Consider the following 20,118-nt stretch of genomic DNA (forward strand, 5'->3'; position numbering starts at 1 on the left):
TTTCTCAATTTATTCTATGAAGTCAACATTAACAGAGACCAAAACTAGACAAAGATATCTCAAGAAAACTATGAATTATTATCCCTTATATATTTAAGTCCTCAACAATATACTAGCAAACTGAACCCAGCAACATATAAAAAGGATTATATATCATGACAAAGTGGGAATACAAAGTTGGTCTAACCTGAAAATCAATTAATATGATATACTATATTAGTAAAGGTTTTTCTAAAACCATATGATCAACTCCATATACACATAAAAAGCATTTGAAAAAATCCAAACCCCTTTAATGATAAAAATTACAACAAACTAGAAATAGAAAGGAACTTCTCAACCTGATACAGGCATCTATGAAATACCCACAGCTAACATTATATTTAATGGTAGAAGATTGAAAGCTTGGAGTTGAGTACTTGCTGAGCATGCAACAGGCCCTGGGTTCAATCCCCAGTACTACTCTCTTCCACCAACACACACACACACACACACACACACACACACACACACACACACTGAAAGTTTTTCCCTGAAGGTTAGGAACAAGACAAGGATGCTACATTTCTAGTTAATACCACATTACAAGTTCTAGTCAGGGCAGTCAGGCAGAAAAAGAAATAAAAGGCATTCATATTAGAAAGGAAGAAGCAAAACTATCTCTATATGCTAATGACACAGTCTGATTCTGTAATTAAAAAAATCCTGAGGATTCCACTAAAAAATTAGCACTTAATAAATGACTTTAGTAAGGCTATTGGACATAATATCCACATACAAAAATTGTTTGGTTGTATTTCTATGTAATGCCAATGAGAAAGCCAAAAAATAAGAAAACTATTCCATTTACAATAACATCAAAAAGACTAAAGTATTTGGGAATAAATTTTGCAAAAAAAAAAAGGCAGGATGTGTTGAAAAGTACAAAACAGGACTTGCCTAGCATGTGCAAGGCCCTAGATTCAATCACCAGCATTGCAAAAACAAACAACTCCCCCAAAACAAACAAAACCCCAAACCAAAAATCCCTGAACTATTAAAAATACAAAACATTATTGGAAGAAATTAAAGAAGATACAAATAAATGGAAAAGCATCCCATGCTCATGAGTCAGGATATTGTTAAATGATAATACAGCCCAACTGATCTACAGATGCAATGTAAACCCTAAAAAAAAATCCTAATTGACTGTTTTTCCCCCCGAGAAATCATCAAGGTGATCTTTTTTTTTTTTTTTTTTTTTTTGTACCAGGAATAGGACTCAGGGGCACTCAACCACTGAGCCACATCCCCAGCTCTCTATTTTTATTTTATTTAGAGACAGGGTCTCAGTGAATTGCTCAGGAACTTGCTATGTTGCTGAGGCTGGCTTTGAACTTGTGATCCTCCTGTCTCAGCCTCTTGAGCCACTGTGATTACAGGTATCCAGGTGATCTTAAAACTCAAATGGAGGGGCTGGGGTTGTGGCTTAGCAGTAGAGTGCTCACCTAGCACGTGTGAGGCACTGAGTTCAATCCTCAGCACCACATAAAATATATAAAATAAAGATATGTTTAAAAAACTCAAATGGAACAGCAAGTAACCAAGAACAATAGCCAAAACAATCTTTAAAAAGAACAAAGTTGGAAAACTCATATTACTGACTCCAAAACTTACTATAAAGCTCTCATAATCAAGACTGTATGCCTGCATAAGGACAGGACAAATATATAGATCAATGAAACAGAACCAAGAGCATAATGAAATTAGCCTTCTATATCACTCCATACATAATAATGAACTCATAATGGACTACAGACTTAAATATAAAGTTAAAACAATAAAAATCTTCAGAACACAGAGTAAAGCTTTGTGATACTGGGTTAGACAATGATTTCTGAGATACCGTACTAAAAGAATAGATGACAAAATTAAAAGAGAGAAATCACATCAGTACAAAAATTTTTTTCTTGCACTGCAAATAATATCATCAAGAAAGTGAAGGGTTGAGAATGTGCTATAGTGGTAGAATATTTGCCTAGCATGAACTGAGTTCAATCCTCAGTAGCTCAGTAACATGAAGGAAAAAAAAATGGAAAGGGAAAGGAAAGGATAAAAACAACCCACAGAATGAGAGAAAATATTTGCAAACCATACTTTTAATAAATAACTAGTCTATTTGAATAGCTATTTCTCCTAAGAAAATTAAACATGAAAAGATTCTCACTATGGAATTAGAAATCAAAACTACAATGAGATGCCAATTCACATCTACTAAGATGGCTAAAATAAAAATGGTAGACAAGTGTTGATATGGATGTGAAGAAAGTGGAATACACATATACTGCCAGTGGTAATACACAATGGTACAGCCTCTTTGGAAAATGATTTGGTAGTTCCTCAAATATTAAACAGACTAGTAATTCCATTCTCTAGGTATACACCATAGATAATTAAAAACATGTCCAAGCAAACTCTTATATCTATATGTTCATAGAAGCATTCATAATCAACAAATGTTCATCAAGTGATAAATGGGAAAATGTCACATATCCAATGTAGAATATTACTCAGCAGTATTATGGTTTGGATGTGAGGTATCCCCCAAAAGCTCATGTGTGAGACAATGCAAGAAAGTTAAGAGGAGAAATGATTGGGTTATGAGGGCCTTAACCCAATCAGAGAATTAATCCTCTGATGGGGGATCAACTGAATGGTAACTGAAGGTGGGTAGGGTGTAGCTGGAGGAGGTGGGCATTGAGGTGTTGCTTTGGGGTATATATTTTGTATCTGACAAGTGCAGTCTCCCTCCCTGGTTCCTGATCATCATATGAACCTCATTTCCACCATACTCTTACACCATGCCTCATCTGGAGCCCCAAGGAATGGAGCTGGCCTTCTATAGACTGAGACCTCTGAAACCATGAACCCCTAAATAAACTTTTCCTCTTCTAAAATTGTTCTTGTCAGGTCTTTTATTCACAGTGGTGAAAAAGCTAAGTAAAACAAGCAACAATAAGGAATTAAGTACTGATATATGGTACATTGTATATGAACCTTAAAAATACTATGCTAACTGGGCATGATATTGAATACCTGTAATCCCAGATACTCAGGAGCCAAGGCAGGAGGATCATCCTGTCTGGGCAATTTAGCAAGACTCTTTCTCCAAAAACAAACAAACAAACAAACAAATAGATAATAATTGGAGGCTGGGATATAGTGCACTAGTAGCATATGTGAGACATGTGAGGCTCTGAATCAACCCCCAGTACTAGAAAAAAAAATCACTATGATAAGTCAAAGAAGCCAGTCATAAGAGTCATAAAAGATCACATATTTTGTAATTCCATTTATATGAAATGCCCAGAATTGGCAAATGTATAGAGACAGAAAGCAGATTACTGGGAGGCATGGGTAGTATAGACACACTAATGGGATTTGGATTTCTTGTATGGTATGAGGGAAAAATATTCTAAAATTATATTGTGGCAATGATTGCACAACCCTAATACAGAATATTGCACAATATTGTGAAAACATTGAAATGTAAATTTTAAATGGAAGAACTGTGTGGTATCTTAGTTATATTTTAATAAAGCTATTAAAAAACAGTGTATGCACATTTCAGGTCAAGCTATCTCATACCTTTCTTTGGCTTCTTTGAGAGCAATTTCAAGTCTCTCCACCTTCTGGTTTCCTTCCCTTAGGCAAAGTAGGAGCTGGCTCACAGTTAATTCTTCAAATTCCAAATAATTCTTGGCATCTTTGGCAGATTTGCTCCTATATTGATACCACCACCACATTCAGTATAAAGGTTAAAAGGTTTTTTAATCAAAAAATGAAAACCAACACTTAGAGTAGCCCAATATAACTAAGACCAGCTTAAACAAATTGTTTTCCAGAACATTCTCCAATTAATTCTCATCTATTGACAGACGCATGATCCCAAGACCCATAGTGCTATGCTCCTCCTTACTTTCTGGGGAAGGTGTAGAGACTGACAGTGAGACATTTTAATAACCAAACCATGGCTACCACTGTAAAAACATTCAGGGACTATGATGATGCCTATGGCAGGCACTATTTCAGTAAACTACTGGAGCTCACAAATCTAATAAAGAAACTGAATTCCATTACTAGGACTCCAAAGCTCAAACTCTAAATCTAGAAATCAATCTCAAACTCCTTCTGATTATCATAAATAATACAGAGTTGTTGTTATTTTTTTTAAACAGCACGGTGGCTTAAAAGAAGAACTGATCTTTGCATGTGGTATGAATGAGGAGGAAGTGGCTTGAAATTGTCAAACAATTTTCTTCCTTCCCTATACTTCCAGGAAAGTCTTCTGATATTAAAAACAGCAACTTGGGGAAAAGTTTTAAGAATTTTTAACCGAAAAAGGGATTAATATTCACTTATGCCAACAGCCATGTTTGATGAAAGAATATTGTCTAATATTTTCTCTCTGATACAAAAGCTTGGAAACATGATTGGATTTTTTCACCTTTTATAAGTCATTATCTATGTACATTCATCAAGTTATAGAAAAAAAGGTTTTAAAAGTCTATGAGGCAATCTGGGGATGTAGCTCAGTGGTACAGTACTTGCCTAGCATGTGTGAGACCTTTGGTTCAATTCCAAAACAAAAAACAACAACAACAAAAAAAAACAATCTATACAGTGCTGGACACAGTGGCTGTAATCCCAGCTACCTGGAAAGCTGAGGAGGATTGCAATTTTGAGGCCATCCTCAATTTAGCAAGAACCTGTTGCCCTTTCATTATTTAAGATGTCTGTTTCCCAGTATCTACTTGGTTCAGGTGAACTTGAGACTCCACAGATAAGACACCTGGGCACTTTCAAGAAACTTCTACAGTGATTGCTAGCACTAACAATAATCGTTAGAGAGGATCACCAGCACTGGTCACTCTGGCTTGTAACTAGGGATGAACAGGGAAGATGAAAGTGATACATCTCATTTATGGAAACTGGGCAGCCTGGTCCAAGTCACACAGCTCTGGTACACAAATTAGCAAACAGGGGTCTTTGGGAAGCAATATCTTCTTTTGATGGAGGGCAGGACTCTTTTCACTTCTTACCTGATGGAGATGAAACACCTACAACAGAGTAGTCTGCGTTAGTCAGCCTAAAAAAGGCACCAAACATTGTTTTTATTCTCCGCCAGTTTGGGCTACAACATTAAATAGCATTCAAACTGAATATTAATGAAAAGTCCTACTATAAATCAATAAAAAGTTACTTCTCCAGCCCATCATGTTTGACCTCCAGTGACAGATTCAAAGGGACAAGACTACCCCATCTTTCTGCCTGACAGTTCTAGTCTTTCATCACATACATGTCAATGGAGTCTGTTCTTGTAGGCTCAAGACTATTCTTGATTTCTTTTAATGTTCCATCTGCTTCTCCTTCCTGTAAAAGCAGAAATGAAAGGGATTTAACACAATATATCTACAAGACAAATTGTCAAAAGAAAAGAAAAAGGGAAAAGATCAACATTTTGATGATACAACCCAGGAAACTATGCAACATTTGAATGTGAAATGATTAAATTAGGTCACTCAAGTGGAATGGAAATTTACTCTTCCCTCAGCCTGCACACCCTGTCAGGATTATAAATATCTAGGCCAAGGCGTAAAGGTCAGACTCCTCTCATTGAACACACTCACCCAGACTCCATAAACATAAGCTTATCTCCTATCTTCTTGGCAGTACCCTTTTTCCCTAGGTTAAGACCACACAGCTAACAATCCCAGCCCTTTAAAATGTAAAATACTAGAACTCTGTGAATCAAAGTTGACAAAGAGACAATTTTCTTTGGATGAGGCTTACCATCTTTTTTTTTTTTTTTTTTTTTTTTTTTCCAAATTAGGTCCTGTTAGAAATTTGCATGCACCATAGGCCATTTAGGGATGGAGAAGGTTAAGTAAGACTAAAGCAGTATTTGCAAGGCAGTTATATTCAAATAAACTAATAGGGAAATCTTCAAAAATTATAATAGATATTGTAGATATACTTCCTAAATCTTTTTTTTTTGATACCACACTGAGCCACATCCAAGCCCTTTTAATTTTTCTATTTTGAGACAAGTTCTCATGAAGTTGCTTATAGCCTCACTAAGTTGCCGAGGCTGGTTTCAAACCTGCAATCCTCCTGCCTCAGCCTCCTGAGCTGCACTTTCTAAATCTTGTGCAGTATTTTCAAGTTCACAGCAGTGAGACAAGCACAACTGTCACTTATCTGTGAGGCAGAAGATGATGTTAACTGTAAGAGAACAAGCCTAATTTAGAGAAGTCTGATATATCTTTGGGCTTCCTGAATTTTATCAGTTATTTGCAGAAGGTTAAAGCTCTTTGATCAAATTTCTGCTTCAGTAATCTTCCAGGAGGGACACTCTGATAAAGGAGCCTTTTCAAACCTAAATTTCTCCTGATTTTGGCATGGATAGTAAGGTCACTAAGAGCCATTGTCCAACTCTGTTAATCTTTAGTGTGGTAAGTGAATAAGGAAGACCCACAGTAATATTCCAGAATACCTAGTAGTTCAAGTGTTTTTTAAGTTGATCCCCACTACCCCTGACTGATCTATAAAGTACATTTCCTTTTTCAGGGCACAATTTATCTCTTTTCTTATATCAGATCTGCACTTTGACAAAGCTCAAATGACCCTCCTATATTACAGAAGATTTTATCCTTGTGTGTTTTTCTCCTTCACTGTCCAATCTTTTGTAGTGTCATTGAAGGAGAGGCCCCTACATGATCTACATACCCATTCTGCTCTTTAACAGGACTATGTGTATATCCAGAAACAGTTGTAACAGACACTTCACAAGAGTTTAGGGATCAATATACACCCACCTTGCTTAGCTCACTTCATTTTGGGTTGACAGAATTTGACTTTGACAGCACTGGCTTCAAACTCAGTTCTCATATATCCCTCAACCTGTAACAGTGGTCCACTTTATGCTTTGAGTATAATTCTTACTGCTCTGCCACTGCAACTTATTTTTTAAATGGACATGTTTCTTTCTCCTCCTCTGTCCTGGCTCCTCCCTAATCTCAGGGGAAACAGGATTACCTTTCTTCCCCATCCTAGGCAGAGTACACACTCACCATAGGAATGAAGTAATCCAGACTTTGGGGATGGTACCAGAAGTTCTCAGAAAGGTCTTATCTCCCAAATGAACAAGTGAATTACAACTCCAGAGAACACACAGAATATAGCCTTTGAGTCACCTCTTTAAAAGCCCCCTGTTCTTGCTGATGGGCAGAGTCACGGCTGTTGGGACAGGAGTCCCCTGTGTTTCTCTTTTGCTAGCAAAGCAATAAATCTTTTTTCCTTTTTCTTAAAATCCTGTCCTTGTTATTGGATTGGCTTTGTGGACAATGACCAAGATTTTGGCCACAAATCTACCACCAGAACAGCTCTTCCCTTTCTTCTCATTTTTAATTTCCATGGTTCCTCATAAGATTTTGAAAAGAGAAACCCACAACTAAAAAGTATTTAAAAACCATTTGTTACTACATTCGATCACAATTCTGCTCATCTAAGTGAACTGGTCTTACATCTTTGAGACCTGATTTAAAAAATGACCAGAAAGTTCATACATGTTTTTTGTTTTTGAGTTGTTTTTAGGTCAGTCACAAAAACATCCAATTTGCCAGGACAAGTTGGGGAAAATGTTTATATCTATTGTCATACAAGGTAATTTATATTTTTTCATTTTAGCTAGGAAACCCTTGTAAGCATTGTACTTAAAAAAATGGGAGCCAATTTATCATTGCTACACTGAAATTTCCTCATTATTTCACTTCCATTGTTGGCAAAAAATTGTGGTAATTGTTTCCTCTGTCTAGATGAGGCTTTATAGTTTGCTTAAAACAAGACGAAAAACAAAACTCTTACAGCCATTTTGATTTCAACAAAGGAGTCTTCTGAGGAGCCGCTGGCAGTCAGCTTGAGCTGTAATTCAGACACAATACCCAGCAGGTCTGCCTTTTCAGCCTGAAGACGTGCCACCTGGGTCTTCAGCTGTTCCACTTCCTGCTCTGCTACCACCTTGGGAAGCCTAGAGTCACCAGTGGAGTCCTGGAAATGACAAGGAGTATAGCACATAAACAAATCAAACCAAGGGCCTATCCATCAAACTTGCTTGTCTTCACACTCATGGACAAGGCTGTTTTCAATATCTTTTTCCCCTGGTTTAAATAGAAAACCCAGCTTTTACTTTACATGTATTTTAACAGAACATTTAAGGTGGAGATTTTTACTGTGTGTGCGTTTCTGGGTATTGAACCCAGTGACTCTCTACCACTGTGTTCCATCCCTAGTCCTTTTTACTTTTTATTTTGAGTTGCATAGGCTGCCCTCAAACTTGAGATCTTCATGCCTCAGTCTCCGGAGTAGCTAGGATTCATATGACACAATGCCCAGCATTTTACATTATTTGTGTTGTACTCAAATAACAGAAATTTAAAATGACTTCATGACAAGAAAGAAAGTCTTCAATAGCACATTGGAATATGGACATTATGAAAAGAACCAACCAGATTCTGGCAATGGTGATTTAGACAAAAACTCTAGAAAACAAGAAGAAAAAGCTCTGCTAACTCAAACTCCTACCTTTTTTCCTCCCTAGAAATGTCCACTTATGCCCGCTCTCCCTATACTCATGATATCTAATTAGAAGCCAAAGCACCAAGGATATTACTTGGTCCCATGACAGCAAAACCCAAATCCTCCCAATATGTAAGCTGGTGGGTATAATATTCTATGTTGGTGTTTGAAAGTTGGTAAAAATAAATCTGTTGAGAAATAGGAAGTTCAAAATTCAGAGATTGGTACCAAAAGCAAATAAATAAATAAATAAATAAATAAATTTTAGCCTATAAAAACTAATAACCCACTAGTGCCTACTACGCATTGTGTTCACCCTGTTGCAATGACTGCATATGTCAACGTCACAGGAGAAAGACCCTTTTCAGGTATGGCATTTTTACTTGGGAATAGGCAGAACAGATCTTGTCCATCACTGGAGGTATATGGCCTTTAACAGAATCCCTGAAATTCCTGGCCTCAGTCTCTTAGGTTAGAAAGGAAAATGTGACACCACACAGAGTTGATTCTCTCCCTAAGAAACCTCCATGGCTCTATGTGTATGACAACATGCTTCATTTAGTTCCCTTTCCAAATTGGGAGTATAGATGCTTGAGAGCACCAGAAAATTTCAGCATTCCCTGCATCTTAATAGTACAGTGAAAAATAACAAATATTTGAGACCAGCCTTTAAAGAAAAATCTTAACTCTCAGAAACTGATAGCCTAATTAAGTATTATCAACATGATCTCTAAACAAATAATTTAAATGAGTGATCCCTAACTTGTAGTCAGCATTGTCTGAAAATTTCCTCTCTTAACCTCTCTAAAAGATTTCCCAAGAAACAAAGAACAGGCCCAAAGGTTCAGAGTGGAACTTTAGCAGTATGAGAAAGACACGTGGCTGGACCACAAACCAGCTAGTCCATGAGATACTGACTTGTAACCCGACGGGCCTCCCGCTGCCCAGGTGATGCTCTGCCTTCAGCTGGAGCAGTGCCGTGCTGGGAGTTACCACACATTAAAAGGAAAGCAGCTCAAAGAACCCCAAGAAGCAAGTTCCAAGGAAAGGTCAGAGCTGTGCAGTCTCTCTCAGCAATGACTCACATAAAAGAAACAAAGGTGAAGAATGAAACAGGAAAAGGATAGGTACTACCTCACCTAGAACCAGGAACGAGTCTAAGCAAAACTAGCCTTTTTAGGAATCATTATGTGTGCCCTCTTGACCTCTCTAAGGACATTTTGTAGAAAGCATTTTTATACACTTTGGTATAGGAGAGAAAATAGAGTTTTAAACAAGTGTTTGAGGATCAAGGATAAAAAACTGACATTAGAATCTCAGATTATTAGTCTAAATTTTCTTTTTCACAATTCCCTTAATTGTACTCAGGAAATAATAAATCAATTATTTTTCCATGAAACTCCTTATAAGATAATCCTTCAAATTTCCCTTCATTTACTACTGAAATCCTTTCCTTTGCTTCCTGGATTAGCGCTCCTATGGTTTAGCTCTGATCTCTATTCCAACTCCATTCTTTGTTGCTCTCTTTCATCACTTCTGGGCCCTTACCACTGACCTTCATGGGACACAATTTGTCTTTTCATGTATTTGTAAAATCTTTCCTCCCACTGTCCTGAAAATGTGCCTAAGTTAATATGCCAACTTAGAATCCTAGAAGGATTCTATCTATTGACTCTGCATAGCCATTTGTACAATTAAGGTAGAAAACACTCCCTGGAGAAAATTTTAATGCATAATTCAGTGAAATCAGACAGAACCACTAGTGCCTGGCCTCACCCTGAGGATCAGAAGGTAGACCTCCAAGGGAGATCTCTATTCATCCTCATGTGGAGTTTGTGTCCTCTGATTACCTGCCTTGAAACAGCTATCCAAAGCTTCAGCTTCTGATTTTAACTTCTTCCAGTCTGGAGCTTTCTAGGAAAACCCTTAGGCAGATAGCTCAAAAAGACAAACTGCTTCTGGAAGCTGCCATCTTGGCTTCAGGGTGATAGGCCCCAGCTGGCTAAAGCCAATAGTCAGCTCACATTCCAAAATCCAAGGAAGCAACATAATTTAAGATATTTTCTTCCCGAGATTAGAAAATCATTCATATATCTTAGGTGATCATTTCTTCAGAGAATTTTACCTCAACAATATTTAGCTAATGAGAAATTCCCCCCACAAAGAAACAACTTCATGCTCTTTGAATAGCAAGACAAGTTGACGGTTCAGGCATGATAAATCTTACCAACAATACAAATATAAATTTATTCAAGCAGAATATTCATCATTCCATGAGCAGGATGATGAGTAAGATCATTGATATGAACTGTAGTATTTTTGTAATCAACTTTTCATGTTTTGGATTATTCACCCCCCTTTTCAATTACTTTTAATTTCTTTCTATTCCTTACCCATTCAAGAAAATAGAGATCAACAAAGTTCAAGGTAAAAAGTCTCAAGAAAAAAATCACTCATAGCTAGAATACATCCTCCCTAATACAACCAAGTACTTCATTTTCCAAAGGGTTAAGTGCCAGGTTGGAAGAAAATGAATAGCAGATGTCCACCCAAATGAATAATAACCAGTGACCCTTGGTATATTGGCAGGGACTTCCAATGTGTCCTGGTTTGTTTTTCACTAATGCCTTTGACATCTACTCTCTAGTATGAATACATTTCCCAGGTTACTTGGGTGATATGTCTCTTTCTCTTTAACCTTGGCAACTCTATAGCCAGCCTCTCATCACAACGTGGCATTTGACAAGTCATTTTTCAAAAGGAAATGTAAAGTGAATTATCTCCATTTTAGATTGAGAGAAAGGACAAAGTCAATAAGTAAAAATACTGAGTAATAGATGTTTTAAATGTAATTTTTATCAGAGACATAATCTAAAAGCCAACAATTGGATGGTTCAAAGCAGAGATCCACCTGCATCGCTGTAATGAATATGAAACGCTGATTTATTGCCTCAGTATTCTTTGGACTACAGTCAACATGATTAAAGCCTTACAAATTTCTTTTCCCCAGCAGAGATTATTACAGGCTTAAGACTGCAATCAAGGGCTAGGGTTATGGCTCAGTGGTAGAGCGCTTACCTAGCTAGCATGTGTGAGGCACTGAGTTTGATTCTCAGTATCACATATAAATAAATAAATAAATAAATGTCCATCAACAACTAAGAACATATTAAAAAAAAACTGCAATTAATTTTTTTCACCAAAACACTTTATACTAAACACTTGTCCAGCCTGAATCATGAAAGGTTTTCACCTAGGAGTCTAGACAAGTAAGATTCTATTGAAAATACTAAGAAATAACATCATAATTTATCAGTCTTCTCACCTCGAATGATCTTTCTGATTTCCCTTTTAGTTTTCCAAGCTCTTCCTTCAATTTTTCATTTTCATGACTCAAGGCCATCAGGCGCTCTTTGGCTTCTTTGCTTTGTATCTCAAAAAACTGGCGTTCTTCCTTCTGTTTCTCTGTCCAGGCTGAGAGCTCCTCAAATCGCCCTTTCATAGCTTGATTATTTAGCTTCATGGCTTCTGTATGGGGGTCAGAATGAGGAAGTCACACACACCAGGAGAATGGACCAAATAGGCCCACAGCCCACTTCGCCACTTGGCTCTGGATCTAAACAGGCTAGCCTTGGCCTGGGCCCAAGGATCAGCAGGAGAAAGACTATATCCGGGTGAGTGGTTTTTGCTTTCAGACAGGACTAGTGGGTCTAACATTTCTAGTCCTCAAAGTATCAAGAAAAAAAATTGATTTGGATACCTCCACTATAGCCCAGATTCCCATTTCTAACTAGGAGACTAAGAAAGGTCCTATCACTCTGTGATGAGAACACCCATTCTGCCAAAAGCCATAGTTTGACATATAAGAATGTTTCCTATGAATAGGTAATATTTAGGACTAAGTCTGTATTCAAAGCAGCCTTCCTTTCTTTTCCTCCTTAGTAGACTAAATGTCACTATTCTATTCCCCTGAGATAGAATTTTTTTTTTCTTTTTTTGCAGTGCTAAGGATCCATCCCAGGGCCTTACACATGCTAGGCAAGCATTCTGCTCTGAGCAACATCACCAGTCCCCTGACAGAATATGTTTTATTCTTACGTTATCAAGAGGTAAAAAACAGAAAGCATTTTAACTCTACCAAAAGCCATCTGGGCTCAAGAGGAGGTTTGTTACAAAGGAATTATGTTTCATAAAGGCCCTAGGTGAGTGGAGAACACATGTAGGGTGGCTGCTCACCTTTCAGCTGGTGGTTCTCAACCAGGAGCTCCTTCATCTGCTGCAGCAGCTCCTCTGGGGTGAATGTATCCAGGCTGGGGTGAGCCAGAATGGGGGGTCCATTTCCTGTGGTCTCAATGGGACTGTCCCCCTTTTCAGTCAGGCAGCTGAGAGGTTGGTGGGACATGGCAGAAGTTCCTATGGAAATGCCACAACCTAAAAATCTAGCCATGCCCCCTCCACCAGGTGTGTCCTTGAGTCTCACAGATCCATTAATAATTACTAATATTTATTTCCAAAGTTGCCAACTTTCTCCACTTGCATTTTGAACTTTTTAAATTCTTTTTTTGTTTTAAACAAAAAGGCATATCCCAGTTTCAGAGAAACATGTATGTGTGTATACATGAGTGTACAAAGGGGTACAGTAAGAGACTGAAAAATGAGAAGGAAGGGTATGTGTAGACATGTGCAAAGCATCATTAAATAAATTTTCCAATGCAAATCTTTAAGTTCAAATCTCCTTACTTTGAGTGAATTGTATGATATATGGATTATTTCTCAGTAAAACTGTTAATTTCCATATATTTACTTCTCAAATTTTTGGTTAAAAGGGAAGGGGAGAGTTAACATTTTTTTCAGTGCTTAATTTGTGCTAAAACACCACCCAAACATGTCATTGCCCTATATTCTTCATTAAAAGTCACCCAGGTAGCTATTTTACTATGAAGAAGCTGAGTTCACAGAGGTATACAGCTTGTTCATGGCCAAGAAGAGGCACAAACAAGTATCAAAAGATGATTTCCACACCCACCCTATCATACAATAAAGGTGCTACTAAATACATGGCCTTCAATATCATAGTTTTCAAAGCATATACCAAAAAAATTTAAGATATCTTGCTATTTTGGATTCTGAAAATATTTCTACACATAACACTTTATTTTGTAAATGGGTCAATGTGGACTTAAAAATACAAGATAACAGTACATACCAACTCTATTTCTTTATTATGTACCACCCAGAGAAACAGGGACATCATTCCATGACTGGCTATATGCTCTGTGAAAAAACTTTTATCTTCACACTTTTTTTTGGTGGATGGATTATAAAGCTATACAAAAGCCACTGACACCAAAGAAGGCCCTAGGATGAAGAAGTATGCAAGCCCATTTTTAATGGGAGAAAGACATTGCTCTAAGACTCATCAGCTCCTCATGACTACAGAGCCTGTGTGGCCCCTTTGAATTGTGCATGAAATCAGTCACTGCAAGACAGAGGCAAGAGAACTGCCTTCTAACATATAACAAGAGGCAAGGGTTTCAGCCCTCTGTCTGTTCTTTGGAAATGAGAGGATGGCACTCTGCTTTTGGTTGTGAAGAACTTGTAGACAATCAGAGACAATGCTACCACCAATAGAAACAGCAGGTTCTGCAGAGCCACTAAGCCATGCGATTTCTACCTAAAGCAGTCAGCACAAAGGAATGCATACTCATGAACTAATCACGAGAATGGCAACTTTATGAATGGAAAACACTGATAAAGCATTTTACTCAATTCTGAACCTCTTGCATTTATGTCTTACACAAGTAAATTGATCTAGAAAAAAAGGTATCATGCTAAAATGTTCCATCATTTAGTATTAAGGAGCTAAAGCAGACTGCTCTTCTCCCCCAGCCAAAAAAAAGAAAAGAAAAAGAAATAAACTGCTAATGTCTATGAATTTCATGAATTTTCTGTACAGATTGATCTTGGTGCCAACATTTCATTAAAATGAGGGTTTTCTTTTTTTTTTTTAATGGGGTTTTCTGATAACAGTGTTCATACCTATTTTGCAGAGGAATAATGAAGTTCTAGGTAATAGGCCTAAATGTGTAATTCATCAGCCAATATAAAATTTCCTTAGCTATTCATCAATTACATTATAGTTTGCAAGGGTGCATATCTCTCTCTCTCTCTCTCTCTCTCTCACACACACACACACACACACACATACACATTTTTCTCTTAGTACTAGGGATCAACTCCAAGGCCTTGGGCATGCTAGGCAAGTGCTTTACTACTGAGCTACACCTGCAGCCCAAAATATTTTTTTAAATATCTAAACCCTTATCTGGAGATGTGCTCAGTTTCGTCTTTTCATATGAACAAATTTTCCCTTAATTGTTTTTCCAAGGGAGAAGGAATAGAAAGGGAAAGGAAGAGGGGAAGGGAAGGGAGAGGGATGTTCCCTTGAAAAGTATTCAGATGTTTTTCCTCCTTGACCTTCCATGACACCTTTATCAAGTCTACAGATAAAACCATAATAAAGGTAAAAACAGTTCTAGTTGTTGTATCAGTGCTTCCAGCTTTTTCAGATTGTCCAGGTTTTATAAGGACATTGGAAAAAGCAGGGTTGTGCTAAAAGAGGCAGTAGAAAAGCACTTATACCACTAGCCAAATGTGTGGCCTTGGGAAGTCACCTGACCTGTTGTGATAACTCACTGACTGGTATAGCAGATGATATGCTTCATTGTTGCTCTCAGCTCAGCAACCCTGTGAAAGGTATTCTTTGGTTTCTAAGATTATAGACCTACTTTACCCTTCAATACAGACACACCCTCATGAGCATGCCTCTCACCAATTCATATACCTGTCTTAGTTACAGGAAACTCTTTTTATCCAATATTGTTAGGAAAAATTAGTTTTTAATTCAAATGTCATAATAAATAAGAAGTTAGCATGCACGGCAACCATAGCATATAGATTCTATCAAAATTTTACTAACAGTAATTTAATATCAAATAATTTTGGATGACTCAAGGGCACTTTATGGTTTTAGAATGTTCTGGAGGAATCATTATGAGTGATCACTGTAGAGTGCACATATGAAATATCTATTGGTAGAATGCCAGTTAGGGAAAACTTACAATTAAGTTTTAACATCACCTTGAGAAACATTCAAGTGGGTAAACACGGAGGTATATTATAAATCTTTGCACATATATTCAAAGATTACAGAAATTGGAACAATGTCATTTAGTCCAAGATTCTAACAACAGATTTTCTCATAATAATCTAAATGACCTCAATCTGAAGTGTGTCAGTTCTCAGAAAAAGAGATATTTAATAATGGAAGGATTGAGCACAGAATTTGTCAATATTTCACAATTAAGGAAGACTGATAACTACCTGGTAGGTAGAAGGTCAAAAGCAAAAATCTAGATCTGCTACCTGAATTCCCAACATCATACATTTGTATTTTTAATTCCAGAGATCAAGTAATTATAGAAATGACTTGACCTTGGAGACATGGAAATAAATCTCATTCCTGAGTTGGCCTTAGAAATAATCTAGTCCAACTTCTTATTCAAAGCAAGAATGTCTTGTCTAGTTTACACGGTGCACATTCACAAAACAGGTTTGAATATTTCAATGACAGAAAACATGAGCAATAATTCAAGTTGTGGGCACTGTCTCTTCTATTACAGGATGGCTGATGGCCAGAAAACTGTAATGTGTTAAGTAGAATTTACTTTACACTGGCTTCTACCCACTAGACATTAGACACAAAATAAGATTAGGCCCTTACCCTGGTGCAGTTGTGCCTTCAAATTTGCTACTGAAGTATTCATGGGTTCAATCCCTACGTGGATAAATCACATTTGTTGTTGTTGTTGTGTTTGTTTGTTTTTGGTACTAGTGATTGAACCCTGGGGTGCTTAACCACTGAGCTACACCTCCAGTCCTTTTTATATTTTATTTTGAGACAGGATTTCACTAAGTTGCTGAGGGCTTTGCTAAATTGCTGAGGCTGGCTCTGAACCAACAGCTGTCTAATCCTCCTGCCTCAGTCTCCTGAGCTGGGATAAATTAGTCTTAAAGTGAAAACTTGTTTCTTGATCAGAGATAATAGTTGGCTCTTGGCAGTATAGTTGGCTCTTCCAGTATGTATTAACAGAGAGGCTAAGATTCCAAGAGTGCATCAGCTAAACTCATCACCATACTGGAAAAAATAACTTAAAGAGTATTTATGCATCCTACCAGTGGGGTAAAAGAAGTCTTACTATTATATACCAGAAATTCTACTTTGATGTGGTATCTTCCTATTACACAGAAAACAGAAACAGCTTTAATCTAGTCGCCAAGATAGGAACCTGGGAGTGATGCTTGATACTTCCAATTCCCTCTTCTATCAAGTCTAATGGATTTTCAAATAGTAGTCTCTTCCACTCACTAAATGCTTCTCAATCTCCTCTCCATCCCCATAGGCTTAGCTTAGGCCCTTCTTAGTTTGCCTGGACTTTGGAAATGCTGACCACCATTGAGAACAGGATTTTTTGTTTGTTTTTGTTTTGGCCTATTTTGTCTACTGCTGTACCCCCAGTCCTAAGGACATTATGTAAAACATATAATGAAAGGTTCAATATATCCTTATTGAATGGATATTAATAGCTGCCTAAATGGTCTGACGTTTATCTCTTTCCATTTTCAGTCCCATTGTCTCTTCTATAACATGAGGTCATTACCTGAGTACAACTATTCTTATAAGACAGAGTTCTGGCAAGACAAATATGGCCTTTCAGGTCCAGGCTCAACATACCTATCCACCGGTGTCATCTGTCACCAAATTACTCATACTCAGGTACACTGAAAGGCTCATAATTCTCTATGTTCTTAGCCTCTGCACCCTTGTCTCTCTTTTGTCATTTGCCTTAGATCTCTGACTCCCTTTTTGCCCTGGGGAACTTGCACTGGACAGTTCAAGGTCTATCTCAAATATGATGTCGTGTATCAAATGAACTCTTTATTCTCCTAAGCACTCAAGAGCAATTTGTGTCTCAACCTCCTTGGCCTTCTTTCCCCACACTTACTGTTGTCATCTTATGCCCATCTATTTTCTCTCCATGTTATTCATACTAAAGACTGCACACAGCAGGCTTCCAAACATGTTTGCTGAAATGAAGTGAAAATACAGCATAATGAAGTATTTTTAAGTCTAACACCTGTAAAATGTTTTCTGCTGTATAAATGACAAACCCCACATGCTGGTATTATTATGTTTTCCTACAGTTCTATGGCATTCACTTCCAGATTTTTTAAATCAGTTTTAAAACCTATTTTAAAAATCAAAATTGCTTTTTAATATCACTGCAAAGGCATCAAAATATTATCTCATAACATATATTCTCATGCTCCATTGTAATACACATGTTGAAGTGGAAACAATGAAAACTTTTAAAATAGGTTTTATTTTTAAGATTTTAATTTTTTCCCTTTGCCTTTTGTTTACCATACCATAAATGCTAAAGAACTTATTAAATAGGCTAATTCTAGGGGCTGGGATTGTGGCTCAGCGGTGGAGCGCTCGCCTAGTACAGGCGGGACCCGGGTTCGATCCTCAGCACCACATAAAAATAAAGGCATTGTGTTGAGTCCATCTACACCTAAAAAATAAAAATTTTTTAAAAACAGGCCAACTCTATAAAATTCAGATAAGCAGGTTTGAGGATCACTGGGTATTTTTCATGGTGAGAACACCTACGTGCTACTACTTGAGAATCAGAAGGAAAGTAATACACTGATCAATTCCTTTCAAGTTTATTTAGAGGGAAATCTCGATTCTGTATCATAATACACAGGTTAAAGTTTTGTTGTAAAACAAAGATGGTGTTACTTTTATAGTGTTGTACACAGTATATAAAGAACTCAAATAACAGATCACACACCCTTCAGACTCAAATCAGCCCTTGTCCACTACAAACCACACTCAAATTGCCCTTGTCTTGTCCATTCCAGGGCAGTCCCTGGCCTTGGCTTCTGCTCTGGGTCCTCTCTAGTACAATACAAATAGGCCTGTCCTGGGAGGCAGCCTTGGCTCCCCACCTCTTCTTTCCCTAGGTCAAAAGAGCCAGATGGCTGGCTGCTCTTGTTACAGTGCTGCTCTGCTAGTTAGTTCTTAAGCCTCTGAGCATCCTGATACTGTCTTCTGTATTTTTCTAAGTCTTTCCATAAGGCTTTAGTTGTCCATTTCATCCTTAAACACCTCTGTGGCACACATTTCCATAAACAGTACTCTTGGTGACAAGGCCTGGCCAGAAGCTAGGTTTCATTTCTTCTGAGCCTGTTTATTGCCTCATCTTACACATTTCTGACTGTAAAAGCAATTCCTTTAAGGTTCTCAGCCTCATCAAATATTCATTCTCTCCCCCTCTGCTGTATATCTACCTGTATAGCTACACAAAGTAAAATCTACATATATATGTAGATTTCAGAGAGAGAGAGAGAGAGAGAGAGAGAGAGAGAGAGAGAGAGATCACACACCTTCCCAGACACAACGGTTTACGTTGACGACTCTGAGCTGTCCAGTAAGCCCACCACCTTGGAGAGGGGTCACTATTCTTTCCTGTTCCTGGAACACCTCATTGATAGTGTTTTCATGTCTTCCAAGAGTGCACCTTTAACCACTTCCTCCTACAAGAGGACATTACCCTCAAAACACCTCGGTGACCTGCAGAGGAAGTCACCTGCAGCTAACCAAGCTGGTGTTTTTACCATTCCGGGGCTCAGGGACCCTCTGGGGTGGCCGCACCGGTCGCCCTTTCACAGCGGGTCATGATCCGGGGCCTGAAAACCCTCGCAAGGCAGTTGTCCCACGGGAGGTATGCCCCATGGCCGCCCCAACCCTCGTCATCCTCAGCCGGCAAGCTCCGGCCGCAGTGAGCCGAGAGGGGGGAGCCGCTTCCAAGGCGAGAAGCACTCGCCAAGGAAGGAGCCACCCCCACCCAGTCCCTGTCGCCCCCTATCACAGCTCACCGGCCGCCGGCGATCGGCTTCTCTCGATGTCACTGACCCCTAGGCATCGTGCCCCTGGAGGAGAGCTCCCGGCCCGGATGTGGACGCCGGCTGGGAGACGGGCCAAGGGCGGGGACCGGAGCGGCGGGGCTCGGGGGCTTACGATCGGCCTCTCGACCCGCCCGGCGCCGCTCAGCTGACCACAGCGCCAGCTCCCGGCCTCTGCCGGGGAATTTCCCAGGCTCCGCCCACGCCACGCCTGTGGCCACGCCCCTCGCAGCCTCGCCCAACGTCCCGCCCCTCCTCTCTCCTGCTTGTGCCCAGCGTTCCACCCTCACTGCTTTCGTGCAGTGCCAAGCTCCCCACCCCAGTGGGTAGGGAAAACGCTGGGTGTCAGACAGATGTCGTTAATTAAGATAAACTACGAATTAGAAGAAGCGTGTAGAATCTGTCTTCCCTGACCAGAGCCGCAGGAGGTCTTGGAAGGAGGAAGAGGGTGCCAGGCAATGTCTTAAA

The 20,118-nt window shown here is 38.7% G+C and overlaps 1 protein-coding gene across 1 annotated transcript in view; it reads right to left on the reverse strand.

The window, feature by feature from the left end:
* The window catches only part of Optn (optineurin), a 39,429-nt gene extending 19,597 nt beyond the window's left edge, over positions 1 to 19,832 (reverse strand). Inside the window, exons 1-6 of the mRNA XM_076831349.1 lie at positions 19,624 to 19,832; positions 12,853 to 13,029; positions 11,942 to 12,144; positions 7,906 to 8,088; positions 5,339 to 5,412; positions 3,628 to 3,762 (exon numbers count right to left, since the gene is read on the reverse strand). Of these exons, the coding sequence (XP_076687464.1) occupies positions 3,628 to 3,762; positions 5,339 to 5,412; positions 7,906 to 8,088; positions 11,942 to 12,144; positions 12,853 to 13,018 (761 nt within the window). The 5' untranslated portion in view covers positions 13,019 to 13,029; positions 19,624 to 19,832. The remainder of the gene's footprint in view (positions 1 to 3,627; positions 3,763 to 5,338; positions 5,413 to 7,905; positions 8,089 to 11,941; positions 12,145 to 12,852; positions 13,030 to 19,623) is intronic.
* Between the last annotated feature and the right edge of the window lie 286 nt (positions 19,833 to 20,118).

The sequence above is a fragment of the Callospermophilus lateralis genome, chromosome 13, assembly GCF_048772815.1.
Source record: "Callospermophilus lateralis isolate mCalLat2 chromosome 13, mCalLat2.hap1, whole genome shotgun sequence".
Taxonomy (NCBI): Eukaryota; Metazoa; Chordata; class Mammalia; order Rodentia; family Sciuridae; genus Callospermophilus; species Callospermophilus lateralis.